The following is a 24,097-nucleotide window of genomic DNA, read 5'->3' on the forward strand; positions in this document are numbered from 1 at the left end:
ATTTATTATTTCCCAAAAGCACTGAGGTGGAAATGTAGGAAACAAAATAATTTCAGCGAGGCCTAGGTGTTGGGGAAAAAGAAAAAGCCCAAAGCAACTCTGCACTTTATGATTTGTCTAAATAACATACATTGCCAATCAGATGGAGAAAGATGCATTAGGGTCATACTAGCCAGTGGTTCTAAAAGCAGCACTGCCTGCTTCTCACTCTATACAAATTAAATGGGAGTCTTTGGAAGGGATGAGGCACATTTAAAAAATCCTAGTTAGTCCTAAAATAAGACCAGGTTTTCGATCCATGGGACTAGACACTGTACCTGTCCTTTAGTCCCTACTATGGGGTCATCCTTACAAACTCTGTGCCTCGGGCTCTGGTCATGATATAGAGGTAATTATGTCAATGAAAGAGAGGAGGAGAAGGGATTCAGAGTGTGTGCCAAGGGTTTAGCATTCCATTGTGGGTATGTATCACATTTTCTTTTCAAAAACATTTACAGTTACATTCATTTGTGCGTGTGTGTGTGTGTGTGTATGTGTGTGTGCCACAGAGTATATGTGGCTATGAGAGGATAATTTGTAGGAGTCAGTTCCTTTTACAATGTGGGTTCTGAGGCTCAAACCCAGGTCATCATGCCTGGTGGCAAGCACCCTTACCCACTAAGCTGTCTCCCAGCCCCACATTTTCTTTATCCATTTACCTGATATGGGCACTTGGGTTGATTCTCTAACTTGACTATTGTGAATAGTGCTGCCATATATTTTAGAAATCTCAACATATTGATTTCATATCCTTTGGGATGAAAAAGCAGCATACCTTTAAAGAGTCCTTTTCACCTCCCACCTCCAAAGCTAACCTAGGAAGTAAAGGAAGAAGTGAATTATAAAATAGGGTCCCTCATAAGAAGTAAGCAATTGAGAAGCTGTAGAAGGGAACTATTCCAAAGAAAAGCTGAGGATAGAGAAGTCAGATGTTGGGTGGTCAGGGACTATACACGCAGAGACATAATCTATCCAATAGGTAAGGCCTCATCTTGACAGGTGACAGAAGGAGGACCCCAGTTATGACTTTATAACAGATTATGGCACAGATGCATGTGCCTCTGCCTCCTTGGTGTGGCCTTCAGTCTTTACCACTGGCTCCAGAAGGCAGAAGATGCTACAGCACAAAGTGAAAGCAGCATGGAGGAATTTCCAAGCAGCACAAGAGCATTTTGGCAACAACCAAACTTGTGTGAAGGAGGTCCTGAGCTTGGGGCAGCACTCTGTTTCTCAGGCTGAAACTTGTACCCTCAAGAGCCTTGTGCTCATCTCAGAGGATTGGACATTTTGAGTGGTGTCTCCAGATCCAGGGCTCAGAATGATCCTACAGTTTTGGAATAATCCAGACCCAGAGTTGGCTTCATGGAATTACCAAATGCCCATTGTGGGTGAAATACCACACATGGTGGCCCTTGCTGTCCAAGACAACAAAGATTAAGGAAAACAAAAATGGAGTCTAATTTAGGAGGCTTAATTATTATTGGATAGTTGACTCAGTCTCAAAACCAGTTGACAAAATTCCTCTCCGAGGGCCGCTCTGCAAAGACCTCATGCCGAAGCCTCTTTGAAGAGCTAAAACAGAAAAGATGAGAGGAAATTCTGGTTTGATAGAAAGCTGTATTTCAGAGCTTCTGTCCCATGAACTTGAGGGTGGCCCTTAAACTGCTGCATAGTAAAGGGATGTGTACTCTAACACTATGGTCCTTCTAGTGAGGTCTACACCCCTCCCACTATGTGAGCTGGTAAGAGCAGGAAGCCAGAGGAAGTGTTTAGAAATTATTATAGCAGTTTGACATTGATACAACATTTTTATTGTGTTTTACCAAATTCTTAGTGCACAGTGGAATAGAAAGGACACACTGGTGCTTCAACATAGAGCATCAGAGATACACCCCTTGGTGGTTTCCAAACCTTTCTGGCCTTGTGTTACCAATAGGATCTCATTAGCACCCTGGACTTTGGGGTTTGTACACCTTTGATCCCCACAGTATCCACACAGTATGCAGATATAGGGGTCCCCAGGAGATGTCTCATGTTTATTCAATAGCCAACCCACACCCTCCTAAGAACTACTGTCTCTTGTGTTCTGAACACCACCACATTCTGTTTTTTCTTTGCATATCCTGAGCTAAGCTAGAGGCCACAAAATTTGCCTGGACAATTGATTTCTTTCTCTAGGATCAAATAGATATTCAGGCTTGGGCTGAGGGAGGAGCAGTGAGAAGCTCATTTTTCTTAGAGGTCCAGGAGCAAATCATGCCAGCAAAAAGATACCCCAGGGATGACTAGTCCCTTGCAGCCCAGTTTTGAGTTAGAGGTATCCAGCCCACCCATTCATCTCCATGCACTTTCCAAGGAGTTTCAGAGCCTAGAAAAGTTGTTTCAGTAGCTGGCAGACTTCCTGTGGTGTATACCTATATGCATGTCTTAATCTTTATGTAGGTTCCAGAAAGCCGCTTTCATCTCATGACCTGAAAGCTGTGACCAATGATGACAAGGCAGGAAACAGAACTGTAACTTTTACCGTCATAAGTTCCCCTAGACTTGGAAGGTTGCTGAAAATGAACTCTGACAACCACACAGAGGATGTTTCCGTTTTTACCCAATATCTGGTGAGTTCTGACGTCTGTGCTGTGCCACTGAGAGGAGCTGGGCATCTGTGTAGGATGGGCCTTTCATTTCTCTTCATCCTGCTAAACCAAGCAGATGTGCATCACAGCCCCGTCAATTCCAGGCAATTCCTCATTTCAGCTGGGCAGCTTCAAACAAGGCACTTTATAAGAAACACAAACAGGGTCCATAACTGTCAGAAAATACTATGCAAATTTAAACTCTGAAACTAACAACAAAAAAGGGAGTGGTCCTTGGGGCTGGAGAGACAGTTCGGTGGCTGAGGACCCAAATTCTGTTCCCAGCACTCAGGTGGAGATGGTTCAGAACCACATATAACTCCAGCTCCAGGGGATCCAAAGCCCTCTTTTGAACTCCACAGGTGCCTACAGTCACATGCATATACCTCTACATAGACACACACATATACACATACTATGGAAATAATACAAATAAATCTTTTTAAAAAGAGAGGTCCTTTAAAAAGAAATTCAAAGTGTGTGCACATTTACATTTAATGTGTCATAATCATATGTATTAATATGTATGTAAATGTGTGTGTGAGAGAGAGAGAAAGAGCGAGAGAGATATCTGTATCCAGAGCCAAGTGTTTTCCACTGATACTGTATTACCAGCTCTATCATTTATATTCATATATATATATATATGTCTTTTTGAGACAGGGTCTCCCTGTAGCCCCTGGAGACCTGGGACTCACTATGTAGACCAGGCTGGCCTTGATCTCACAGAGATCTGCCTGCCTCTGCCTCCCAAGTGCTGAGATCAAAGGCATGCGCCACCACACCTGGCTTATGTATCTTCTTATGGAAATAAATAAGCCTTCAAAAATTTTTTGTAGCCCAGCCAGGAATTGGACGGACTAGACATGTTTATTTATATGTTATTTTATTTTCTAAAGTCCATGTTTCCAGATATAATTCTGAGTTTAAGAATACCCCTGGTTTTCCATTCGTCTTCCTTTTTCCATCCTGAAAAAGTAGATGATAATTGATTTGGTTATAGCTTTATATAACTGAAGAATTTTTAAAAATCTAAAATCAACTTTAGAGAAAATAGCAAGAGTCCTTACCTTTGAACTCTTTCTCCCACATGTGATGTGGTGAGGTTGAACTTGGCTTTTGTCTTTGTCATGGTACATTTGAGGAAGCAGGTCATGAGGCTGGCATAAACTTTGAATGGGACACTGAAAAGAAGAAATGTAATGTCTCTGGCTTGCAGTCCTCTCCAGAATACAGAAAAGGAATTCAGAAGAAAGGTACATTGTGTTGGGAGCTGGAATGTACCCTGAGGTATCAAAACATACCCAGGGTCAGTTTGCCTTTTGAATACTAACAAGAGTATTATTCATAAAGGGATATGTTGGCTCTAACCCTAGCTCCTCTAAAAAAAATTGACTGTGATCATTGCAAGTGGTTTTTCAAACTATGTTTGACTACAAATATGTGTTATTTTAAATCATTATGATTTAAATAAGTGATAGTGGATATAGTAGTAGCCAGGATCAAATAGATTTTGCTGCAATAACACGCAAATCCCAAACCCTGGTGGCTTACTATAACAAAAATGTCCTTTTCACTTACACTGTATGATTGCTGTGGGTTGGTGGTGGTCAGCACTCCACATCTTCTTTGTTCCAGGATCTAGCTGATGGAGCAGCCCCTTTCAAGTCACTGTTTTGTTGGCACCAAAGGGCGTCGTGATGGTGGAACCATAGGATGACTTTGCAGCTTGTGCTCTGGAGTGTCACTTGTATTCATGTTTCATTGGTCAAAGGCCACATGCTAATCTGACATCAGTGGGGTGAGAAATATGATCCTATAGGGAGGAGGCACTGAATAATTAAAACAATATGCTGTCATGGTGCACTAATTTAGTTATCTAAAAACTTGATAATGCTGGAAATCAGGATACATTTTCTTATGAAAACAAAGCACTTTTGAAATAAAATTTAAAGTTTGTAAATAGGAAATTAATGCACCTAGTCAAATACAAGGTCCCAGGGTAAGCAAAGTCTGGATTGATTAAAATCCAGTCACTTTCAGATTTTAATGTTTTCCCCAGCTCGTAATTCTTTCTGCTTTTGTGAACAAATAGGGGATATCCAGAAAACATGTCAGCAATGGCAGGTGTCAGCCAGAGCAAGTGAAATATTATATTGGGGCTCAGGGCTGCATAGAGGTGTCTGAGATGAAGGGCCCTGGACTGTCTTCCCTATAGATGCAGGGTCAGGCTATGGGCTGGAAACAACCAGTGCAATCCCACAGTCAAAGAGTCCCACAGTGAGAGAGAGAAGTTTCACTATACCAAGTAGACCTAGGTGTTTGGTACTTTGTCCTAATGATTTTTCCTTTCCAGAACATGCACCTGCCATCCAGTGATCTGGTTCAATGGTTTGAAAGGACAAAGGAAAGATTGTTTTATTGTCTGCAAGACTGTATACGGACTTTGTGTCAGGCATTTTATACAAGGCACGGCCCTGATTCTATAATTCCCTTCTCCATGAAAAAACATCTCACGTACATTTATAGTTTGTAGAAATTCCATATAACAGCCCCTGCTTCTGGTACCTTTGTTGTCTGGTATGAGGACACAGCTTATAATTTAGGTATTAGGGACATATTACTTCTTGATCTACTGGTGACTACTAGTGACAGAGTGCAAGTCCCTTGGCCTCTAAAATCAGAGGATCTGGGTTATCTCTGTGATTTAGGGCAAATTACGTAGCTGTTAAGCCTCAGTTTTGTCATCTTTAAAATGGGAAAAATCATAGCAATAATTATTAAAACTATTTTCATTTTCTCTGAGTCCTAAGGACTGTTCTTAGCCTTCTAAGTAAGTTTTATTACTTATTCCCACCCACAGACTTGGATATAATGCATTAGAGTTCATGAAACTTGTCCATAGGTATATAGCTTGTAAGTAGCAGACCCAGAACTTGAGTCCAGAGCCCTTGGTTCTAGATCAAGTTCCTGCCAACTCAGCCATGGCCTCCTCCTAAGTGGTTAAATGTGGAAAGACAGTAGTAGATATAAAATGCATAGTTCTTGCCACACCATTTAATTTAGGATTGTTAAGATGGAGAGCATTCCTCCAAAGGTTAGAAGCCACACAAAATGGAAATATTTTATTACATCCACGTCCTAGGGGGTACTTGACACACTCAGACAATATACATACAAAGTCAGAGAAACACATGGAGAAAGAGAAGGACTTGAGGGTTATGCATCTGTTGGGTCCAGAGTGTTATCCAAGCAGCTTTTTCAAGGGGAGTTTGTTTGAGTGGGTAGGTTTAAAGCAGGCAGGCATAGTTCAGGGATGCCACATGGTGACTGAGAGGTAGTCAGTATGGCCTACCTGCATGGCCCAGGTGGGATGTGAGGATCATTGGGGTCAATTACAGAGACTACATTAGCTGTCCCTTAGGGAGGTGATCACCATAGAGTACTTACATCAGGTGGCTATCTGGGTCAACTACATTGAAGAACTTGGGTGAAGAGAACTGGAAACTGGCAGCAAGCTTGATTGAGCTCTGCTTCTGGTATAAGAAAGTCCAGTGGGTATTCAAAATGAAGGCTGAGGCAACATACCATTAAGAGAATTGCAGTCGCTAATTAGATGGTAGCTAAAGCTGATGTTAGTATTTTTTTGTTCTTGGAAATGTGAAAAATCTCTGTCTACCCCTAGTACGTTGAAAAGCAAGTTTCCCAGGAGAAGCAATTTTCTGGGACACTGGAATTGGCTGGTGTTTACTCTAATGTGTCACAGTCAATTAATGAATGGAAATGAGGTCATCAGAGGAGAGTGACATTTGCTTCACCTTACAACCCACTTATTGCTGCCATTTTGGAGAGTTCCTGGTGTTCTCAAATATATTTCCCTCAGGGATGATGAAAGAGGAAAGCTAAGGAAAAAGTAAAAAGCCCTCCTGCAGGGGCCAAATACGTTGTCCTTGTCCAGAACACAGGCTGGAGGAACAAAAAGGATGGGGCATCCCCAAGACTCCACCCCAACAGAGCAAGAGTGATATGGGGGAGAGACTACTCGCAGGAGCAGCTGAGAGCTACTGTAGCCAAGTTTAGGGATATGCTGACCTAAATTTCTGTGCGTGCGTGCCACTGGAATGCCTTGTCTGCCTTTCCACCTCAGTCATCATGAGGAATGTCAGTAATGTGGGAAAGGGAGGAAGTATACAGCTAAAAACTCTGAAAGGATGTAACCCAAAATGTAAACTTCGGTTCTTTCAGAGTAGTAGCTAATTTTGGTGTTTCAGTGTGCATGTTGTTTTCTGAAACATAAACTCTCTCTCTCTCTCTCTCTCTCTCTCTCTCTCTCTCTCTCTCTCTGTATTAGTCAGCTTTCTGATGCTGTGACAAAGTCCCCGAGAAGAATCAACCTGAAAGAGAAAAGGTTTATTTTCCCTCATGGTTTCAGTCCATTCTCAGATGGCACTGGGTTTTAGCCTTGTGAGGCTTAACATCCAGAACACCACATAGCATATGGTGGAGAAATGCTACTCACTTCTTGGAGGTCAGAAGCAAAAAGAGAGAGGAAAGGGCAAAGAGACGAAGAGAAAGTATCCCCTCCAGAGCACATCCTTAATGACCCACCTTCCTTCCACTAGGCTCTGCCTCTTAAAGGCTCCCCACCTCCCAATAGCACCAAAGACTGGCAACCAGATCTTTAACATGTGGTCTTTGAGAGTTAGTTCAGATCCAAACTATAACACATGCTTATAAAAATGAGATCAAAGAACACTAAATGTTAAATTTATATCAAGACAGGAGCACTGCCTATAAATACAGTACAGCGATCATTTAATGCATTTCAGGGCAAGGGAGATGGCTCAGTAGGTAAGAGTACTTACTGTGCAAGCATGGGGACCTGAGTTCAAATCTCCAGCACCATGTAAAAAGCTGGGCATGGCTGCATGTACCTGTTACCCCAGCTTTGGGGTGAGGAGATAGGCCACTCCAGAGAGCTCATTGGTCAACGAGTCCAGCCAAATGGAGAACTTTGGTTTAGCGAGGGACCCTGTCTTGGGATAAGAAGGTGGAGGGTGAGTAAAGAAGACACCACCTTCCTGCTCTGGCCTCTGCATCATGGGCATGGTCACCTATACACTCAAATGTATCACACATACACACATATCCCACATACCACACACAACATATATCACACAAAAGCAATCTGAAGGCATTCCAATCTTTTTTAGCTTGTGTGTTCAAAAATTTACATTTTTATTTGTGACTTGAGAAGTAGAAATCCATCTGGCTTTTCACTTTTCCACACCCTGTCTCCTTTTCCACAAGCAAATGAACAGGAATTTTTGCCAGTACCTGGCCTCTGTGCAGTGGGAACCTGGTCATTTCTCAGTCATTGATGTTGGCTTCGAGTTACCATTTAGTAGCTTCAGAACATTTGGGAAGTAGAAGAAATGGTGGTGACAGGCTGTGGAGCTGGAGAAGAGGACAAAAAGGATTTCTCTTGTATGGGTTTGGCTTGGAGGTACAGCAATCATTTGCACCAAGCTCTGGGATCAACGGGATGAGTACCTTTTCTCTGAAATCCTCCATGATGATCCCAATTAATACATATTATGTGCTTTGATCAGGCCTCTTCAATATGGTTGGTGAAAAAGATAGTACTCAGGAAATAGTTCCAGTTATATAGAGTTCAGAGCTGTTTAGCCTTATGTAACTTACCAAATATGTAATGATCATGAGCTTCCTAGACCAGTTTTTCTAATCTCAAGAGTCAGCTCCAGCCAGTGACCTGCCAAGTATCCAATAGGGAGAGCATTGTAGGCAGTTGATGCTTGAGTATTCCTTCACCCCTTTAACTGAGGAAACTACTTTGTCCTCAGCCCTTGGTGGGGGGAATTTAAATTACTGTATTATTTGCATATAAAGCCCATGTTCTTCTTGCTAGGGATGGAGAAAAAGAAATGAGCATTTTAAATCAGTGTTGGAACAAAAAGAGCTTATGAAAATTCTTGACTTTATTATGCTTTATACAATTTGGCAAATAATTGTGAGGAAAAATTTGTGATGTCATTGTTCAAAAATATTTTCTTAGGCCAGAAAAAGTTCACTGTTTTTCAACCCATGTCATGTCAGCCTACCAAGATAAGCAAGTAACCTTCTTGTTTTTCAACACAATATTCCAAGTGGGAAAAGCTAAACCATAGAAACTTTTTCTGAAAATCTTGTGTCCTAGAGAATTAAACATAGGAATACACAGAGAAGGTAACCATTAGATTTTAAAATGAAATGAAAGCTCTGTTACAAATTTAGGGAAATTACTGTTCCTTTCAACAGACATGTGAACAAAGTAAGAACAAATCCATAAAACTCTGATGGCTTCCAAATAGAACTCAAAGCTAATTGAGTGCTTTTCATTTGAGTGCTTGTTGAGATAATTTAGACTCATTAAAGAGTGAAGTGTTCTGGTTCTGAGGCTTATAACACCCAGCCTTTTTTCTTTTCCACAAAGCCAGTAATTGCACTTGAGCTGTTGTACTGTTGTGGGCAGATGTCATCCATCTTGCTGTCTGCTGCTGCTGCATCATAGAGATGGTTTTCCAGAGCCACGTTTAGAAAACTGCACCATCAAGTCTGAATTATAAATTTTATTTAATTATTCCTTCTCCCAGAATTTGGGCTTATTGATCCCTAAGACAGATAAATTTCAAGGAATTATGGTCATATTTCCCATAGCTGCAAATTAATTTATTACAAATTAATGGAGAGTTCAATCAACTTAAAGGCTCATTAGCTTTTGTCTTTGAGTGTGCTGCTCAGGAAGGGATCCATGCTGTTATCCATGCTGTCTGCTCACTCCCTGCTGTGCCTCCTTGGTCTCACTGGCTCAGCAGCAACTAATGTCACTCATCTTCATGAACATTTTCCACATTTTTTTTTCTTTCAGCAATTTTTTTTGGCATTATACTTCACTGAATTACATGGAGAGTGTTTTTTCCATCTGTGGCAATTAACATATTGTGTTGTCACTTTGCCATTTATTCATTGTTCAAACAGGAAATTGATTGACTGGTCTTGGCCCAATGGATTTGAGTAACCAGAAATGTTTCTTTCTGTTAGAATGGCTGACTCTCCCTTTGAAAAGGCAGGTAGCACTCACTCCGTTTCAGTGAGAGTGGCTTAGTCTTTCTCTTGTTTTCATCTCCCATGGCTGCTCTCACACAGTACTGTTGCACTAAATTTTCCCCTCCCCACTGAGAGACCTGCACTCACTCAGGGTCTCATGGTCCTGATGAAGATTGACAAAACCAACATAACACATTCTATTTGGGTTTTTGCATAGTTTATGACATCTGAGAGGGAGGGGGTGACTTACAAATGCATGAAACGCTGCCATCAGAGTGTCCCATCCCCAGTCTCAGCTTTGCATGCACCGTTCACCTGGGGTTCCACAGCTTCGTTCCCCATGTTCAATATGGTGATGGTGTCACCCCTCTTCCAGGTGCGCTCAGCATGGGTCTCTAGACCTACTCCCGCCTCCCAGTCAGTTCTAACTTTTTGGAGGAACTTCTGGGTTACACTCCACCCCTTTCCTCTTAAAACTTTCCGCCCACCTCTTCTGCAAGGGTCCCTGAGCCTTGGAGGAGGTGACAGATACAGGATGATCTCTCTTGGATTGTGGCAAGATATTAACCTCTTGGGGCTCCCCATCATTCATCTTCAAGATGTGGCTGCTGATCTATCTCAGTGGGGTCTCCCCTACTATAGACAAATGGAAGGAAGTAGACACATCTAAACAAACATGGATGTAAATACAAATACCTAGGCAATATCCCAGCAGGTGTACCATGTTTATCAAATAGCATATCTACAGCAGCTTCCTCGTTGGGGCCTATAGCCTTCCCTGACATGGGGGGTTGGCCTGGTCTACAGCACCAGATGTGAGTTCCACCCCTAGGAGTGGGCCATATCCAATTGGAAATTTGTCGGTTATACCTGTGTTAGTCAAGCCATTATTGCACCACCAGGCATTGCTTGGCATATCAATAGTGTATAGCATATGGGGTCCATTGTTGAGCAGAATCATAGGGGATGTTTTTCCCCAACCATCTGCCTAGCACCTTCTGGCACTATGAAAACCATCCATCCAGTGGCATGGAGTTTTCAGCTTAGTCTCAGCTCCATCTCTCCTTCTCCCATGCTCACATCATGCAGTGTCTTCAGCAACATGGCCTTACTGACCTTTCTAGTGTACAACCGACATTGGTGGCAATAGCCTTGGTTAATTTGAGGACCTCTAGGCTCTCTTTGACCAACAGCTTATCATAAGGGGGCAACCCACACCTAGTACTGTAGTTTTTTTTTTTTTTTCTTAACAGTTGTACACTTTTGGAAGCCTTTGTTTTTATTTTTTATAAAGGATTAGGTGTTGTAAGTTTTTCCCAATCATTCTAGTGGGTATTACTTTTGTCTTACCCAACCATAAAACTCCCAAGAATCTTACAACTACAGCTGGCCTTTGTTTCTTCAGGTGTAATTGATATCTTTTTTATTTAGCTTTTTGAAAACATTTATTGAGAATTTCATACATGCATATAAGGTGTTTTGTTTGATCAAATCCACACCCATTCTCTCCCCTCCAATTCCTCCCATATCTCCCCATCATTTTTTCCTCACAACTTCCTGAACTCTTTCTTTTTTTGTGGGGCTTTTTGCTACTCTCACATTCCCCCATCTGAAGAGGTAACCCTAAAATCTTTTAGGGATTAGATAAGAGCTCCCAAATAGTTTTGACATTTTTGGCCTTTGGAACAGAGTATGTGCCAAGAGGCCAAAGGACATTTTCACTTTTAACCAAGAAACTGGCTACTTTTCTTTAGAGTCTTTTGACCCTAACTGCCTAGCCAATTCCTACCTCATATTCTTATCACACCATCTTCTGAAGAGGTTACCCAAATTGCTGATAGGGAATCAGGTTGCAGACTGCTCTGGCTTCTTCCATGCTGAACAGGGATGCAGGGGGAGGCAATTGGGGTACCCATTCAGTGGATCTATCTAAAAGACTCCCAAATTGTATAACCCTTAACTGTAGGGAGAAAGGAAAGTCCTTGACTGATGCCTAGGAGATGTGAAGGAGAAGTAAAGGCAAGGGTAGCTAGCATTACAAGTTCTAAACAGAGAACAAAAAAAATGGTCAGAACAGGGCAAAGTTCAAATGTTCATATCAAGGCCCAGTGGAATTTCTTGATGAGAGCTTCCAAAAGCATCCCTCTATTGGGTTCCTCCTTATTTTTCTTGTCTGTGAAGGTTGGACTGGAGAGTGCTGGACTCAGGCACTTTGTTTTCAGGCACTTTGGTAGCTGTTGGTATGACTAGAATCAGTGTCATTTCCCTTGCAAAGGCTTCTGGATGGGGGAGAAAACAAATCTAACCATCATTTTAGAATAATAGTGGGTTGTTTCCCTTAACTCCAGGTGGGCACTACAGTATTGCAGACCAAGATTTAAAATCTTACATCTGAGCAGCACTTTGTGATTAGAAAAAAAATCATCAATGAGAAATAATTGTCTAAATGACATTTTATACGAACTTAAACCTAAAGTCTGGGAAGTGTGATCTCTTGAACTCTTAAAGAAATATACTGATCACTTTAATCATTGGTTATACTTTCCTTTTGGATTTCTAAGACCAGTACCAATTTATTTTTACTCTTAAGGTCATTTGAGGATCTGTTCTTCAGGGGTTACATGGACTTGGGAGGAGCCCCTGATCCTTTCTTTTACCAGTTCCATCTATGTGAAGATAAGTCAAAGGTCCTGGTCAATCATGGCTGGCTTCACTTGGAAGCGTAGAGGAGATGTTTCCTCTGAGTTGACCCTCCTCTTTGTAGACTGGACACTGGTTCAACTCCATCTGGTGGGGTCTCCATGGCCTCCCTGAACAAGAGGACAGGTGACTCACCACAGTTACAGGACATTTTGAGAGGTTTTCCATAGTCCCCTGGAACTTAGTTGACCTTGGAGGGCAAGGAACAAAAACTTATCCTTTAAATCCCTCTGATCAAATTAGTATAGGCCTCAAAGTATGGCTTTTAAATATCCAAGAAGGTTAGTTCCACCAGTCTGGTACTTTTAATTACTATGTGCCATGTAGATAAAGCTTGGGCAAAAGCCAAATCTCAGATAAATCTTGACTAGACATATATTTTGTTCCTTGAACTAGTTGAATAAACTCTGACCTTAGAAAAAAAATTTTAAGATTATATGTGTATTATTTTTGTCTCATCCTTTTTCCTTTTTTTTTTTTTTTTTTTTTTTTTTTTTTTTTTTTTTTTTAAATAGACCACAAAGTGACATAAAGTCCTTTGAGCAGTGTCCTTCCCTGCTGCTCTTCCCCTTGTCTGTCTGTGGCAGGCAAGCAGGCTCCATGGCATGACTCACACACACTTCCCTCCAGGGTGGACAGACACCTGGTCTGTTCTGGAAGACCAGCAGCATTTGAGGCCAGGGCCATCAGGGCAGAGTACAGAAATCCATCTTGTCAGGAGCTACCTATCAGGGGACAGTTGAGACAGACCCTGATCCTGTGTGGCTTGTCTTTGTAGTGGTCCAGATGAAGCTGCATTCTAGGCTTGAGGAAAGAGAAACTTGGCACCCCATAGTTCTCTCTTCAGGCCTGGGCAGAGCTCTTTGGAAGTCATAGTGCTCAGCTGCAGGTACCATCATGCCTCATGGGCCATCTCTGGAAAGAAAAGCTCTCAGCATCGTTACACAGTGTCCTGAGGGAAGACCACACTGTGGCCGATTGTCCAGGGGTCAGCATACATCTCATAGTTGTTCCCACCAGAAATGGTCTCATCCCCAAAGAAGTGGATGATGTCAGAGCTGTCCTCATCCAGTCTGTCTAGGCAGTAGCACTTATCCCAGCCCTTAGGGAAGACATCAAAAGCTGATCATGCCTCCTCAGGAGAACCTCAGCCCCTTACCAGCAAACTCGGTCTTCAGGGCTTCCATGAACTTCTGGATCTTTTCCTTCTTGTCCAATTCAGAGAACTCGATCCTCTCCTCCAGGGTACAGCTGCAGCCTGTGGACAAGATGTTCAGCATGCCATTCTGGAACTCAATGATGGCTGAGTTCTCTCCTCAGGACACCACACTTCTTGGGCAGTCGGAGCAGAGCCATGTAGCTGAGGCAGAAAGTTAATCAAGTCCTGCAGTAGCTCCTCCCCCAGGTGGTTTGGGATTGTCTGCTTGGAGAGCAGCCTTCCAAGCTTGTACTGCATGGTCCCATTCTCAGCAAACGTGTAATCAAACTTCTCAATGACTTCATCCCCATCACCCAGCTGTTCCACAATCCTAGAGTAGTCAGAGCTGCCCACCACACCGATCTACACCCTACTTCACAGCTTCTGCAGGAAGGCTGATATCTCAGGGTCAGTTTTCTGGCAGTCCTGAGTGAGGGTCCCAGCCACATCGAAGAGAGGATCCGCTCCTTCTTGTGGGCACCCTCCTCAGTGACAGCCATGGCTGCAGCTCTGCAATCAGGGAGGAGTCAGAGTAGGCAAATTCACGTGGAGGCAGGATCCAGGGGCTCTCAGGCAGTCCCCTGTGTTCTCAGGCCCTCTGCCAGAGGGAGGCCAGAATGGGGCAATCTCTGGTCGTCTACTCTTGTCTCATCCTTTATATATCATAACAAACCTACATAGACCTTAATCACTTGCTTAGGCTTTCTCAGTTTTTCTTTCTAATTTGGAAAATATATCTACTCCCATATCCTTTTAACATATTTTACATTCTCATTTTCTTTTTTAAAATTATGAGGCATAATAACATTAACAAATAAATTTTCCATCTGTGGTGAGAATTCTTTTCTGGGGAATACTAAGCAATGTTTATCCCCTTCTAAGCTTCTAGTGTTAAACCAATGGTTGATTAAAGCTTTCCTGGAGAACCAATGAATTTACTGAGCTTACTTACAGAGATGACTGAGGGGTTTCTGAGGTGTATGAATGACCTGAGGGTATGCACACTGGGAAACCTTTATGCAGCATGGATCAAGCCTTCTCTTCCTAGCCTTTCCCCCTCAACTGTAATAGACATTTTTGCTGGGTAAAGTATTCTGGGCTGGCGTCTATTGTCATTTAGAACTGGAAATACCTTGATCCAGCCTCTTCTGGTTTTCATAGTTTGTATTGCTGTCAGCTGTAATTCTGATGGGCCTTCCTTTATATGTAACTTTTTTCTCTTTTGCAGTTTTCAGTATTCTCTCTTTGTTCTGTACATTTAGTGTTTTTACTGTGATATGCTGTGGGGAGTTTCTTTTCTGGTTCTGCCTATTTGGTGTTCTATGTGCTTCCTGTATTTGTATGAGGATGTGTTTCCTTAATTTTGGGAAATTCTCTTCGCAATCCTGTTTAGGATCTGGTCAATACCATTTAACCTGAAATTCTTCTCCTTCCTCTCTGCCTATGATATGTAGATTTGGTCTTTTCATGGTATCCCACATCTCTTGCATATTCCATTCCTGTATTTTTAAAAAATTTTTATAGTCTTTGCTTGAGTGGTCCAATTCTTCAACTTTACCCTCCAGTGTTGATATTATGTTTTCCATTTCATTTGCTCTAGATGTGTTTCAAGATGACTTATTGAATTTTTCACTTCCTTCTTCATTTTGGCCTGAGTTTTTTTAATGTTTCTATCTCTTTTGTGAATTCATTGAGAATTTTATCCCTATCTTCTTTTAGTTCTTTGGTTTGTTTGTTCATGTGTTCTTTAAATTTGTTGAATTCCTTGATCATGTTTATGATTGTTCTTTTAAATTCTGTATCCTTGGTTCTCTCTAGTTGGAGTTCGGTGGGGACATAGTGTTTTCACTTTCCATTTTATTATTCTTTCTTTGTGATTTTGGCATGTGAATTTCTTTTGTTGTTTGTGATTCTGGTATGAAAATTAAGTTGAATTTTGCTTTTGTTTGTATTATTGGTGTGCCTTGGTCATTTTCTTATTGGTTTTTGTAAAGCTGGTTGGTCCAGGTTTCAGGTTCTCTCAGGTTTTATTTTGGAGGGAACTGATAGCTTCAGATCAACTACTTAAGAGCTCCCAGAAGCCCAAGTCAGGTTCCAGTCAGGTACACTCAGGCTTCCTTCTATGGTTTGGACCCCTACTACCGGGAACTCAGAGCAAAATTTGGGAAGTTCCCTAAGGGGGAGCCAATTTGGAATTCTCAGGTGGTCTGCTGACTTCTCAGCCCCTATGCAGGGAGGCCAGAAAAGGCACTCTCTAGCGGTCTCCTGAGATCTCAGTCACTACACCAGTGCAGGTCAGAACAGGCTTTTTGCTAAGGTCTCAGCCTTATCCTACCGAAGGGCAGAGGTCTACCCAGTGGCCTTGGGAGGGGCTTCACATAATCCCAGTTAGGGAGTTGGGTACTGTGCAATTTGGTGAAGCTTACCAGCACGTGGAGGCAGGTTCCAGGCACACTCAGGCAGTCAGTCCCCTGAGTTCTCAGCCTCTATGCCAGGGGGAGGTCAGAACAGGCACTCTCTGGTGGTCTGTTGAGATCTCAGCCACTACACTGATGGAGGTTGATAGAGATTGGAACAGGCTCTCTCAGGCTGTCTGCTAAGATCTCTGTACTTGATATCTTTCAAATGGGTTTCACATCTGTAGAAAAATCAGTAGTTAACATCATATATTAAATCAATCACAGACAAGGTCTAACATAGCATGGAAAGGTTTTATCCATTTGTATTAATTGCTTTCTCCATAGACCTCTGTTAGGTACCATAGCATGGGTAAGAGGCATTAACTTGGTTAATTCTTTACTATCTTTAGTTATCTCTTTGGAGTCATTCTGGTTTCTGGGGATTTCACGTGGAGTCTCTTTGTATCCTTTTATCCTTGATACATTTGCAGGTGTTGGCTCACGTTGCCTGACCCTGCACCAGGCTAAGGAGGCAGGGGTTCATTCTTGTCTGTGCTTCAGCTGTTGGTTCCCTGAGTCAGGCAGGCCCTGGGTCTACCCCCAGGATGTAGCCATATCTTCTACCTCTCCATGGACCATACCTGGCTGATAGGGGAGGCCCTGGTGGGAAAAGCTGCCTCCACCCCTAGCATAGACTTTCTCAGGAGAGAATTGTATCTTATTTAATTTGGGGGGGATCCTTAACCACTCCTGGGACAGTTTTTATCCTCTGAATGCCTTTTGTGAACTGTTCTCCAGGTTTTTAAGGCTTCCAGAAACTCCTTAGTACTGAATTTGGTTTTCTATCAATTTTTTCTTTGAGAATTTGGGCTCAACATAGATCTTGCAACATTTGTCTTTGAGTAACCAAAACTGACCATTTCTTCCGTCTGGTCTTTTTTATATCTCTTGTAGGGTGTTCTGTTATTTTACAGACATGTTTTACATGCTGGTTTGACCAATTCTCCAGCCCCAATATATTTTTTATTTATTTTTATTTTATGTGTATGAGTGTATTGCCTGCATGTCTGTGAGTGCACCCGTGTCGTGCAATGCTGTGGAGGTCAGAAGAGGGCTTTGGATTTCCCTGGAACTGGAGTTAAGCACGGTTCGCAGCCACCATGTGGGTGCTTGGAATCGAACTCGGGTCCTCTGCAAGAGCACTCGGTGCTCTTAACCATTGAGCCATCTTTCCAGCCATCTTCAAGTTTTAAAACCTTCCAGAAAGGAATTTGCTCCTTAGTACTGAATTTGGTTTTCTATCAATTTTTTCTTTGGTAATTTGGGCTCAACATAAATCTTGCCATATTTGTCTTTGAGTAACCTAAATGAACCATTTCTTCTGTCTGGTCTTTTTTATATCACTTGTAGATTGTTCTGTTATTCTATAGACATGTTTTACATGCTGGTTTGAGTCATTTAGATCAGCCAAAGCCTCCTTCACTTTACAAAAATCATGTCCCATTACAAGACTTAGCAAAATCATTAAGGCTCTATACCATTCTCAAGGTCCCCGTTGAATTAAGGTTTCCTTTATATCTCTGGTGAACACAGCCCTATCTGGACCAGCGAACTGGGTTTCATATATTGCTTTTCTCATACCAAGTTCTCTCAGTAATGCCTTTTCCTCCTTTATAGTCCTCCAGCCCCTGCTAATCATGGGAGTCTCCATTGGTGATGACCACGTATCATTAATGCCTTGCACAAGTCATTCCATTAGGGACTGCTCCCTCCTGTATTGGCCTAGGTTAAACAGCCTATGTCTCAAGGACAGATGGGTAGTTATATAACTCAGTTGTGATGCTTCTGAAGGACTCAAACTGACATTATTTTCTCCCATGTCCCATACCCTCCTGAGCCACGTGGTGAGGGGCTCTTTAATTGCTTGTTTGAAAGTCTTTCCTAGTCCCAACAGCTCCAGTGTGGCGTATTTTCTCCTACCTACAGTATTGTTAACTTTGTTCTCTTTTTGTATCAAAGGTTGAATCTTAGGGGCAGCTTTAGTTACTTTCATTTTTAGGTTGTTACTTTTCTCATTACTGTCTTTTTCCCCTGAGTCCTTTGACTCCTGGTCCCCTAAACTTAAGCAAGTTAAAATCTCCCATTTTTTTTTTCCTCTCTCAAGCTCTAAGGCTGAGACTGAATTTGGCAGTAATTCCTTAGTCTTTTCAGCTTCCACTGGGGTTGTTGCCTTTGCAGTGGACAAATATTTATGCACAAAAGTGATGAGGCCTTCTCTCTGGATTCCCCTCTTGCATCTAAGCCTCATAAAATGTTTTCTAGGCTCTCCATAATCTTTACAGAGTTTTCCAACACACATGGCAGCAGCCCCATTTCCCAAGCAACTGAGCTATTTTTCCACATTCACAAGATGGTGGCATCCCGAGGGTTTCCCCTTTTGAGTCTGTCTGTACATGGCCCATGTCATTTTAGTCACCCATGTGACTGCCACTAACCCCATTGCTTTTCCCAAGTTTCTGCAGTTTGTCATTTAGAGTGTTATCCTGCCAGGCTGCACCAATTTGTTGCACTAAGTTTTCCTCTCCCCACTGAGAGACCCGCACTCACTTAGAGTCTCACAGTCCTGATGTGGGCTAACAAACCCGACATAACACAGTCTATTTGGGTTTTGCATAGTTTATGACACGAGGGGGTGACTTACAAAGGCATGAAACGCTGCCATCAGCATGTCCCACCCACGGTCTCTTCCACCTTTTCATGTGCCATTTATCTGCGGTTCCGCAGCTTTGTTCCTCGTGTTCAATATGGCGATGACGCCCCCCACTCCCAGTGCACTCAGTGTGAGTCTCTAGACCTGCCCCCAGATCAATTCTAGCTTCTCAGAGGAACTTCTGGGTTACAAGTACCATAAATGATGGTTAAGAACAACAGAAATTTGTTCTCTCAGAGTTGTAGAGAACAGAGTCTAACTCCACCTCAATGGGTATAAATCATGGTGTCAGCAGGACTGTGTGTCCTCCCAGGGCTCTAGAGGAAATTCCTTCCTTGCATCTTCTAGTGTGGATACAGGCATTTCTTAGCATGTGGTCACAGGACTCCAACCTCTTCCTCTGTGGTCAGTTGCTTTTTTCTCATCTGCCTATGTAAATCTGTCTCCTCTTTTAAAGACATGTAACTGCATTTAAGGTCCACCTAGATAATCCAGGCTGCTCTTCTGTTAGTTACATCTGCAAAGTGTACCATGAAAAGAAACATTCATTCATAAATTTCAGAGATTAAGAGCTGATGTTCTGGGGAGGGCTTTTCAGTTTCCTACACTTGCATATAACAAAAGCAAGAGGCCCAAACCTACTTTCTGCTCTTCCCTAAGTATAACCTTTCATATGGCCTCTTTTGATGGTTTTGTTTAAGATCTATATACTTACACTGGCATGAGGCCCAAGAGTATTTGAACCTCTATGGCAGGGAAGGCAGCAGGTAGACATACTGCTAGGGCCCTTGAAAAGATTTTTCTTCTAATAGATTGTTGCAGAGACCAACTCAGTATGTAGGGCATGCACCACAGCTCTTTGGTAATTATGTGGGTGGGTATTCTGTTGCCCATCTCTAGCTAGAGATTTCTAAATGTCACCATTTAGGAGCTTAAGTTTTCTCAAATATCTCTTCTGCCCATTTCTACTGAGAGGAATTAGCCTCAATTCATGTAGCATGATCCTTGGGAAACTTCTAACCCTGGCCACTCTGGGCTGCAGGGATGACGTTTGATCTAATAAATGCCTAATATAGACTCGTGAACAAGTACTTACTTTGTTCTCCAATTCAAACCTATAAATTCCTTCATTTTTATGAGGAAGTAATTACCTTATCAGGCATGCTTTAGGACTCTCATATTTTCATGCTGTGAGTCAGTATAAGATGTGAATATAGCCTTCCATCTGTACTAGAATATCTCAATGTTCCAGGAGTTGGTTAATGAGAACTAGGATGATCTGTGAAAAGACCTAGAAATGCCCAGGACCTGACATTTTGAACACTGGTATGGTAACCGACTGATTAGGTAAGATGCAGATAATTATATTATTATATATTTTAATACACAAGGAGGCTCAGAGGGACTAGATGACTTACTCAAAGGCCACAGAACTGAAAATTGGTACTATGTATATTTAAATTTAGGTGTGATCACTTCACAATTCAAAATCCACTGCATTCTGTGGCTTCCATTTTCATGTTAATTTATTTTTCCTCCTTGGAGGAAGAAGAACAGAAATTCAAGCAGTTGGGAGCAAAGAGGCCCCAGGAAAATACTGTAAAAGAGAGCTCCCATCCAGAAGTCAGGCTATCTTGACTTTGCTTTCTGGTCTGCTCCCAGGTCTGGTCCCAGGCCTGGTCCCAACTAGCCCTGTGTCTCATTGCTGCTACAAAATACCTGAAAATGCTACTTTAGGAAAAAGGGTTTGTTTTGAATTACAGACACAGGGGATACAGTCCATCATGGCAAAGAAGTTACCATGGGCACAGTCAGAAAGCCATGAGCCATGACTGCTAGGGCTCAGATCACTTTCTCCCTTTTACGCAGTCTGGGATCTCAGCCCATGGAATGGTGCCACTCACAATTAGGATGGTCTCCCCACATCGGTTAACCTATTCTAGAAAACTCTCAGATATGACCAGAGATTTGTTTCCATGGCGATTCTAAATTTCTTCAAACACAATTGAGACTAACTACCACACTCTGGGCTAGAAGGCAGAACCCTTCAAATTTTCAGTTTCTGTTTCTCAGCAGCCTCCACCTGCAAGGTATATCTCATCACAAAAAACTTAGCAGGCCCCCTGGCCTTCTGAGAACCAAGTATTTCTCCTTAGCATTTGACACCTGTTCTTTGAGGTTGTACAGAAATCAAGGATTTGAGATAGAAGTTTTAATTTTAGAGATCTGAAGTATGTTTTTACTGTTGTCCCTTCAAATAAACATTACTTGAAGAATTCCAAGATTTGGAACCACTGCTGGAGGAAGGGGTCATTTTTCTAAACCCACACCTGTGCTCGTACAAGCAACCCTAATTAAACTCAGTGGGTCATAACTCTCTTTGTCTCTATCTCAGTCTCTGTCTCTCTGTCTCTCTCTCTCTCACGCACACACACACACACGTATGTGCATGTACATACGAAGACATAAAAGAGGGACGAGGACTTATTGAGAAAATGAAGCATTTCATTGGGAGCAGGAAGACGATAAGGAATTATAATAGAGGTGTTGGGTAGGCGTCCTCCAAAAATCTAGAACTGAATGGGGCGGGTCTAGAGACCTATGCTGAGAGACATTGAATGTAATGGAGGGGTAACTGCCATTTTGGACTCAGGGAACAGAGCAGCACGTGAAAAACTGGCGGAGACTGCAGGTGGGGCATGCTGATGGCAGGGTTTCAAATATGGGAAAGAAAAAGCCTATGAGAATCCATGCCTTTTAAGTCACCCCCTCCAGGATGTCATAAACTATGCAAAACCCAAATAGAAAGTATTCTGTCAGTTTTGTCAGCCCTGGGACCCACAGAGGGCACGCGCTTGTGGGTCTCCCAAGGAGGGGTCGGGGGGATTTGGCATAATGGGGTGAATATAATCAAAATATATTCTATACACATATGAAGCTGTCAGAGGATGAATAAAGATATTCATTTAAGTTTGGAACCATATATCCACCTATTCATGAATGACATTGCATTATAGCCTTGTTAAAAGTCTCAGAGAAATGGACCAAGTTGGGCAGTAGGGGTGGAGATGGAAACTGGGAAGGTGGGGGCAGACCAGCATGTCAGCATAGGAGATGACCACTTCTGGTCTTCTGTGTCCAGGGCTTTTGTGGATTGGTTCCTCACTCTCATTCTGCATGTGCTGATCATCATATAAAGGGGGACATTGGTTCCTTCTTAAAGCTGATGTAAAATACCATGGCAGTTACTTAGACATTTAAAATTTTTTGAAGTTATAGAATTGAAAAACACATAAAGAAGTCTCATATTGTCCATCCATAGTCCTGAAACATTGGCGTTTGGCCAGATTTGCTTTATTGTTTCTTTTCACACACATCGTCTGACATGCTACCGCCAAATATCTCAATGCATATTTCTAAAATTAAGGCTGTTTTCTCATCTAATCACAGTGTAACTTTCAAATCCATGTAACTTGTAATTTCATGAAATTAACATTGCCATAATACTAATATATAATTTATAATCATATTAAAATGTCTCTAAGTTGTTCTAATAAATGCTCTTAATAGCAAAGGGAAAAATTATCCACAGCATACACAATAGCATTAGTTGTTAGTTGTCTTTAGTCTCATTTAATTTGGAATCATTCCTTAGTTATTAACATATTTCCTTTTATGACCTTGCCATTTCAAAATATTTTATTACATTTATTGTTTGTGTATGTGTGTGTGTGTGTGTGTGTGTGTGTGTACACATGTCACCTAGTTCATATGGAGGTCAGAAGACAACTCATGAGAATAAACTCTCTCCATGTACCTTGTGGGTTCCAGGGATCAAACTCAGTTTGTCCAGCTTGACAACAAAGTGCCTTAACCCTATAAGCCATTTTGCCAGCCCATCCTTGTCATTTTTTAAAGAGTACAGAACAATTCTGTGTAGAATGTTCCTCCTTATGATTGTATTCTGAGGTTTTAGCTGATGTTTCCTTATGATCATATTTAGATTGTACATTCTGGATAGGGATTCAAGCTCTGCTTTCTTGGGAGAGTTTCAGGTTGAGCTTTAATTGGGTGGGGTTCAGGTTGAACTTTCTGGGCAGGGGTGCAGATTGTGCATCCTGGCCAGAGATTCAGTTTGTGCATCCTGGGCAGGGTTTCGGGTTGTGTATTCTAGGAAGAGATTCGGGTTGTACTTTCTGAGACTGAAGATTCAGGTTGTGCGTCCTGGGCAGGAATTTCATGGGAGCTACTGGGTTTTCAGTGCTGCCTGCGAGCAGGTATTGATGCTCACTGTCTCCTGACACTGAGTATGTTTACACTCATCACTCATCTCTCCCCAGGTTTCAGGTTTCTCCACCTCCAAGGCATTATTCACCCTGGTAACTAATAAGTATCATGTTTGGAGATGATTTCTAATCACTTAAATATCCTGTTTCTCACCATACTTTAGCCCACCAGTTTTAGCAACCATTTTAGGAATCTTGCCTGAAAATGTTATGGCTGTTAGTTGCCAAATGGTAGCTTTTCTCATTTTATTTTTCTTGCTTCATTTATTAGTTGAAATTCTACACCATTGGTTTTGTGATGACATTCCTGAAGGACTCCTTCTGTTAGAGGGAAAATATCTGTACCAGTTTGAATCCATAGAAGTAAAAACCTCCTTTCCTCCTCTCCTCAACCCCAGAGCCCAGGTATTCAGCCGATATGCAGAGTTATCTGGCCATTTATGGTGGCTATTTCTGTTTGTGGTGACAAAATTCCCAACCTTCCAAGGTAAGCTACATGAACACACACACACACACACACACACACACACACACACACACACAGACACACACCCCTTAGAAACTGGCTTCTAAAGCTAAAGGTGTCTTTTAAACATTAACTTCCAAACCTTTTTCAGGTCATGCCTGGCAAGTTGGCATTCCATGGATGTCTATTCCCTTCCCTTCTAGCTCTGTGCTGCTCTGTTAAGTACAAAAGGAGCTATTCAGTGTAATTTGTAAAATATTCATATCCAGGAATTTAACCTGATTCTTATTAATTTTCTAAATTTAAGTAGTATGTATAGGAGACATAGTAGAGAAGGAACATCATAATAATCGGTGAGCAAATGTAGGAAACTCTACATGGCAAACAACCCAATCTCTTCAAAAAATAAATTACAAGGGAAAAAAAAAGAGGGAACCTATAGGGCTGCAAAGATGGTTTAGTGGGTAAAGACCCCCACCACACAAGCCTAGCAACTTGAGTTCAATCCTAAAGGTGGAAGGAGAGAACCAACTCCATAAAGTTATCCTCTGAGTTCTACATG

At 41.9% G+C, this 24,097-nt stretch overlaps 1 protein-coding gene and 1 pseudogene across 4 annotated transcripts in view; one reads left to right on the forward strand and one right to left on the reverse strand.

Annotated features, from left to right (window-relative positions):
* The window catches only part of LOC103739936 (chondroitin sulfate proteoglycan 4-like), an 83,860-nt gene that overhangs the window by 54,532 nt on the left and 5,231 nt on the right, over positions 1–24,097 (forward strand). For all 4 annotated transcript variants that reach the window (XM_029567059.1, XM_029567061.1, XM_029567060.1 and 1 more), the window contains one exon: positions 2,482–2,651. In XM_029567059.1, coding sequence (XP_029422919.1) covers positions 2,482–2,651 — 170 coding nt within the window. The remainder of the gene's footprint in view (positions 1–2,481; positions 2,652–24,097) is intronic.
* Positions 13,372–14,174, reverse strand: LOC103739925 (annotated as a pseudogene).

The sequence above is a fragment of the Nannospalax galili genome, unplaced genomic scaffold (genome assembly GCF_000622305.1).
Source record: "Nannospalax galili isolate Female #2095 unplaced genomic scaffold, S.galili_v1.0 scaffold339, whole genome shotgun sequence".
NCBI classification, from domain to species: domain Eukaryota; kingdom Metazoa; phylum Chordata; class Mammalia; order Rodentia; family Spalacidae; genus Nannospalax; species Nannospalax galili.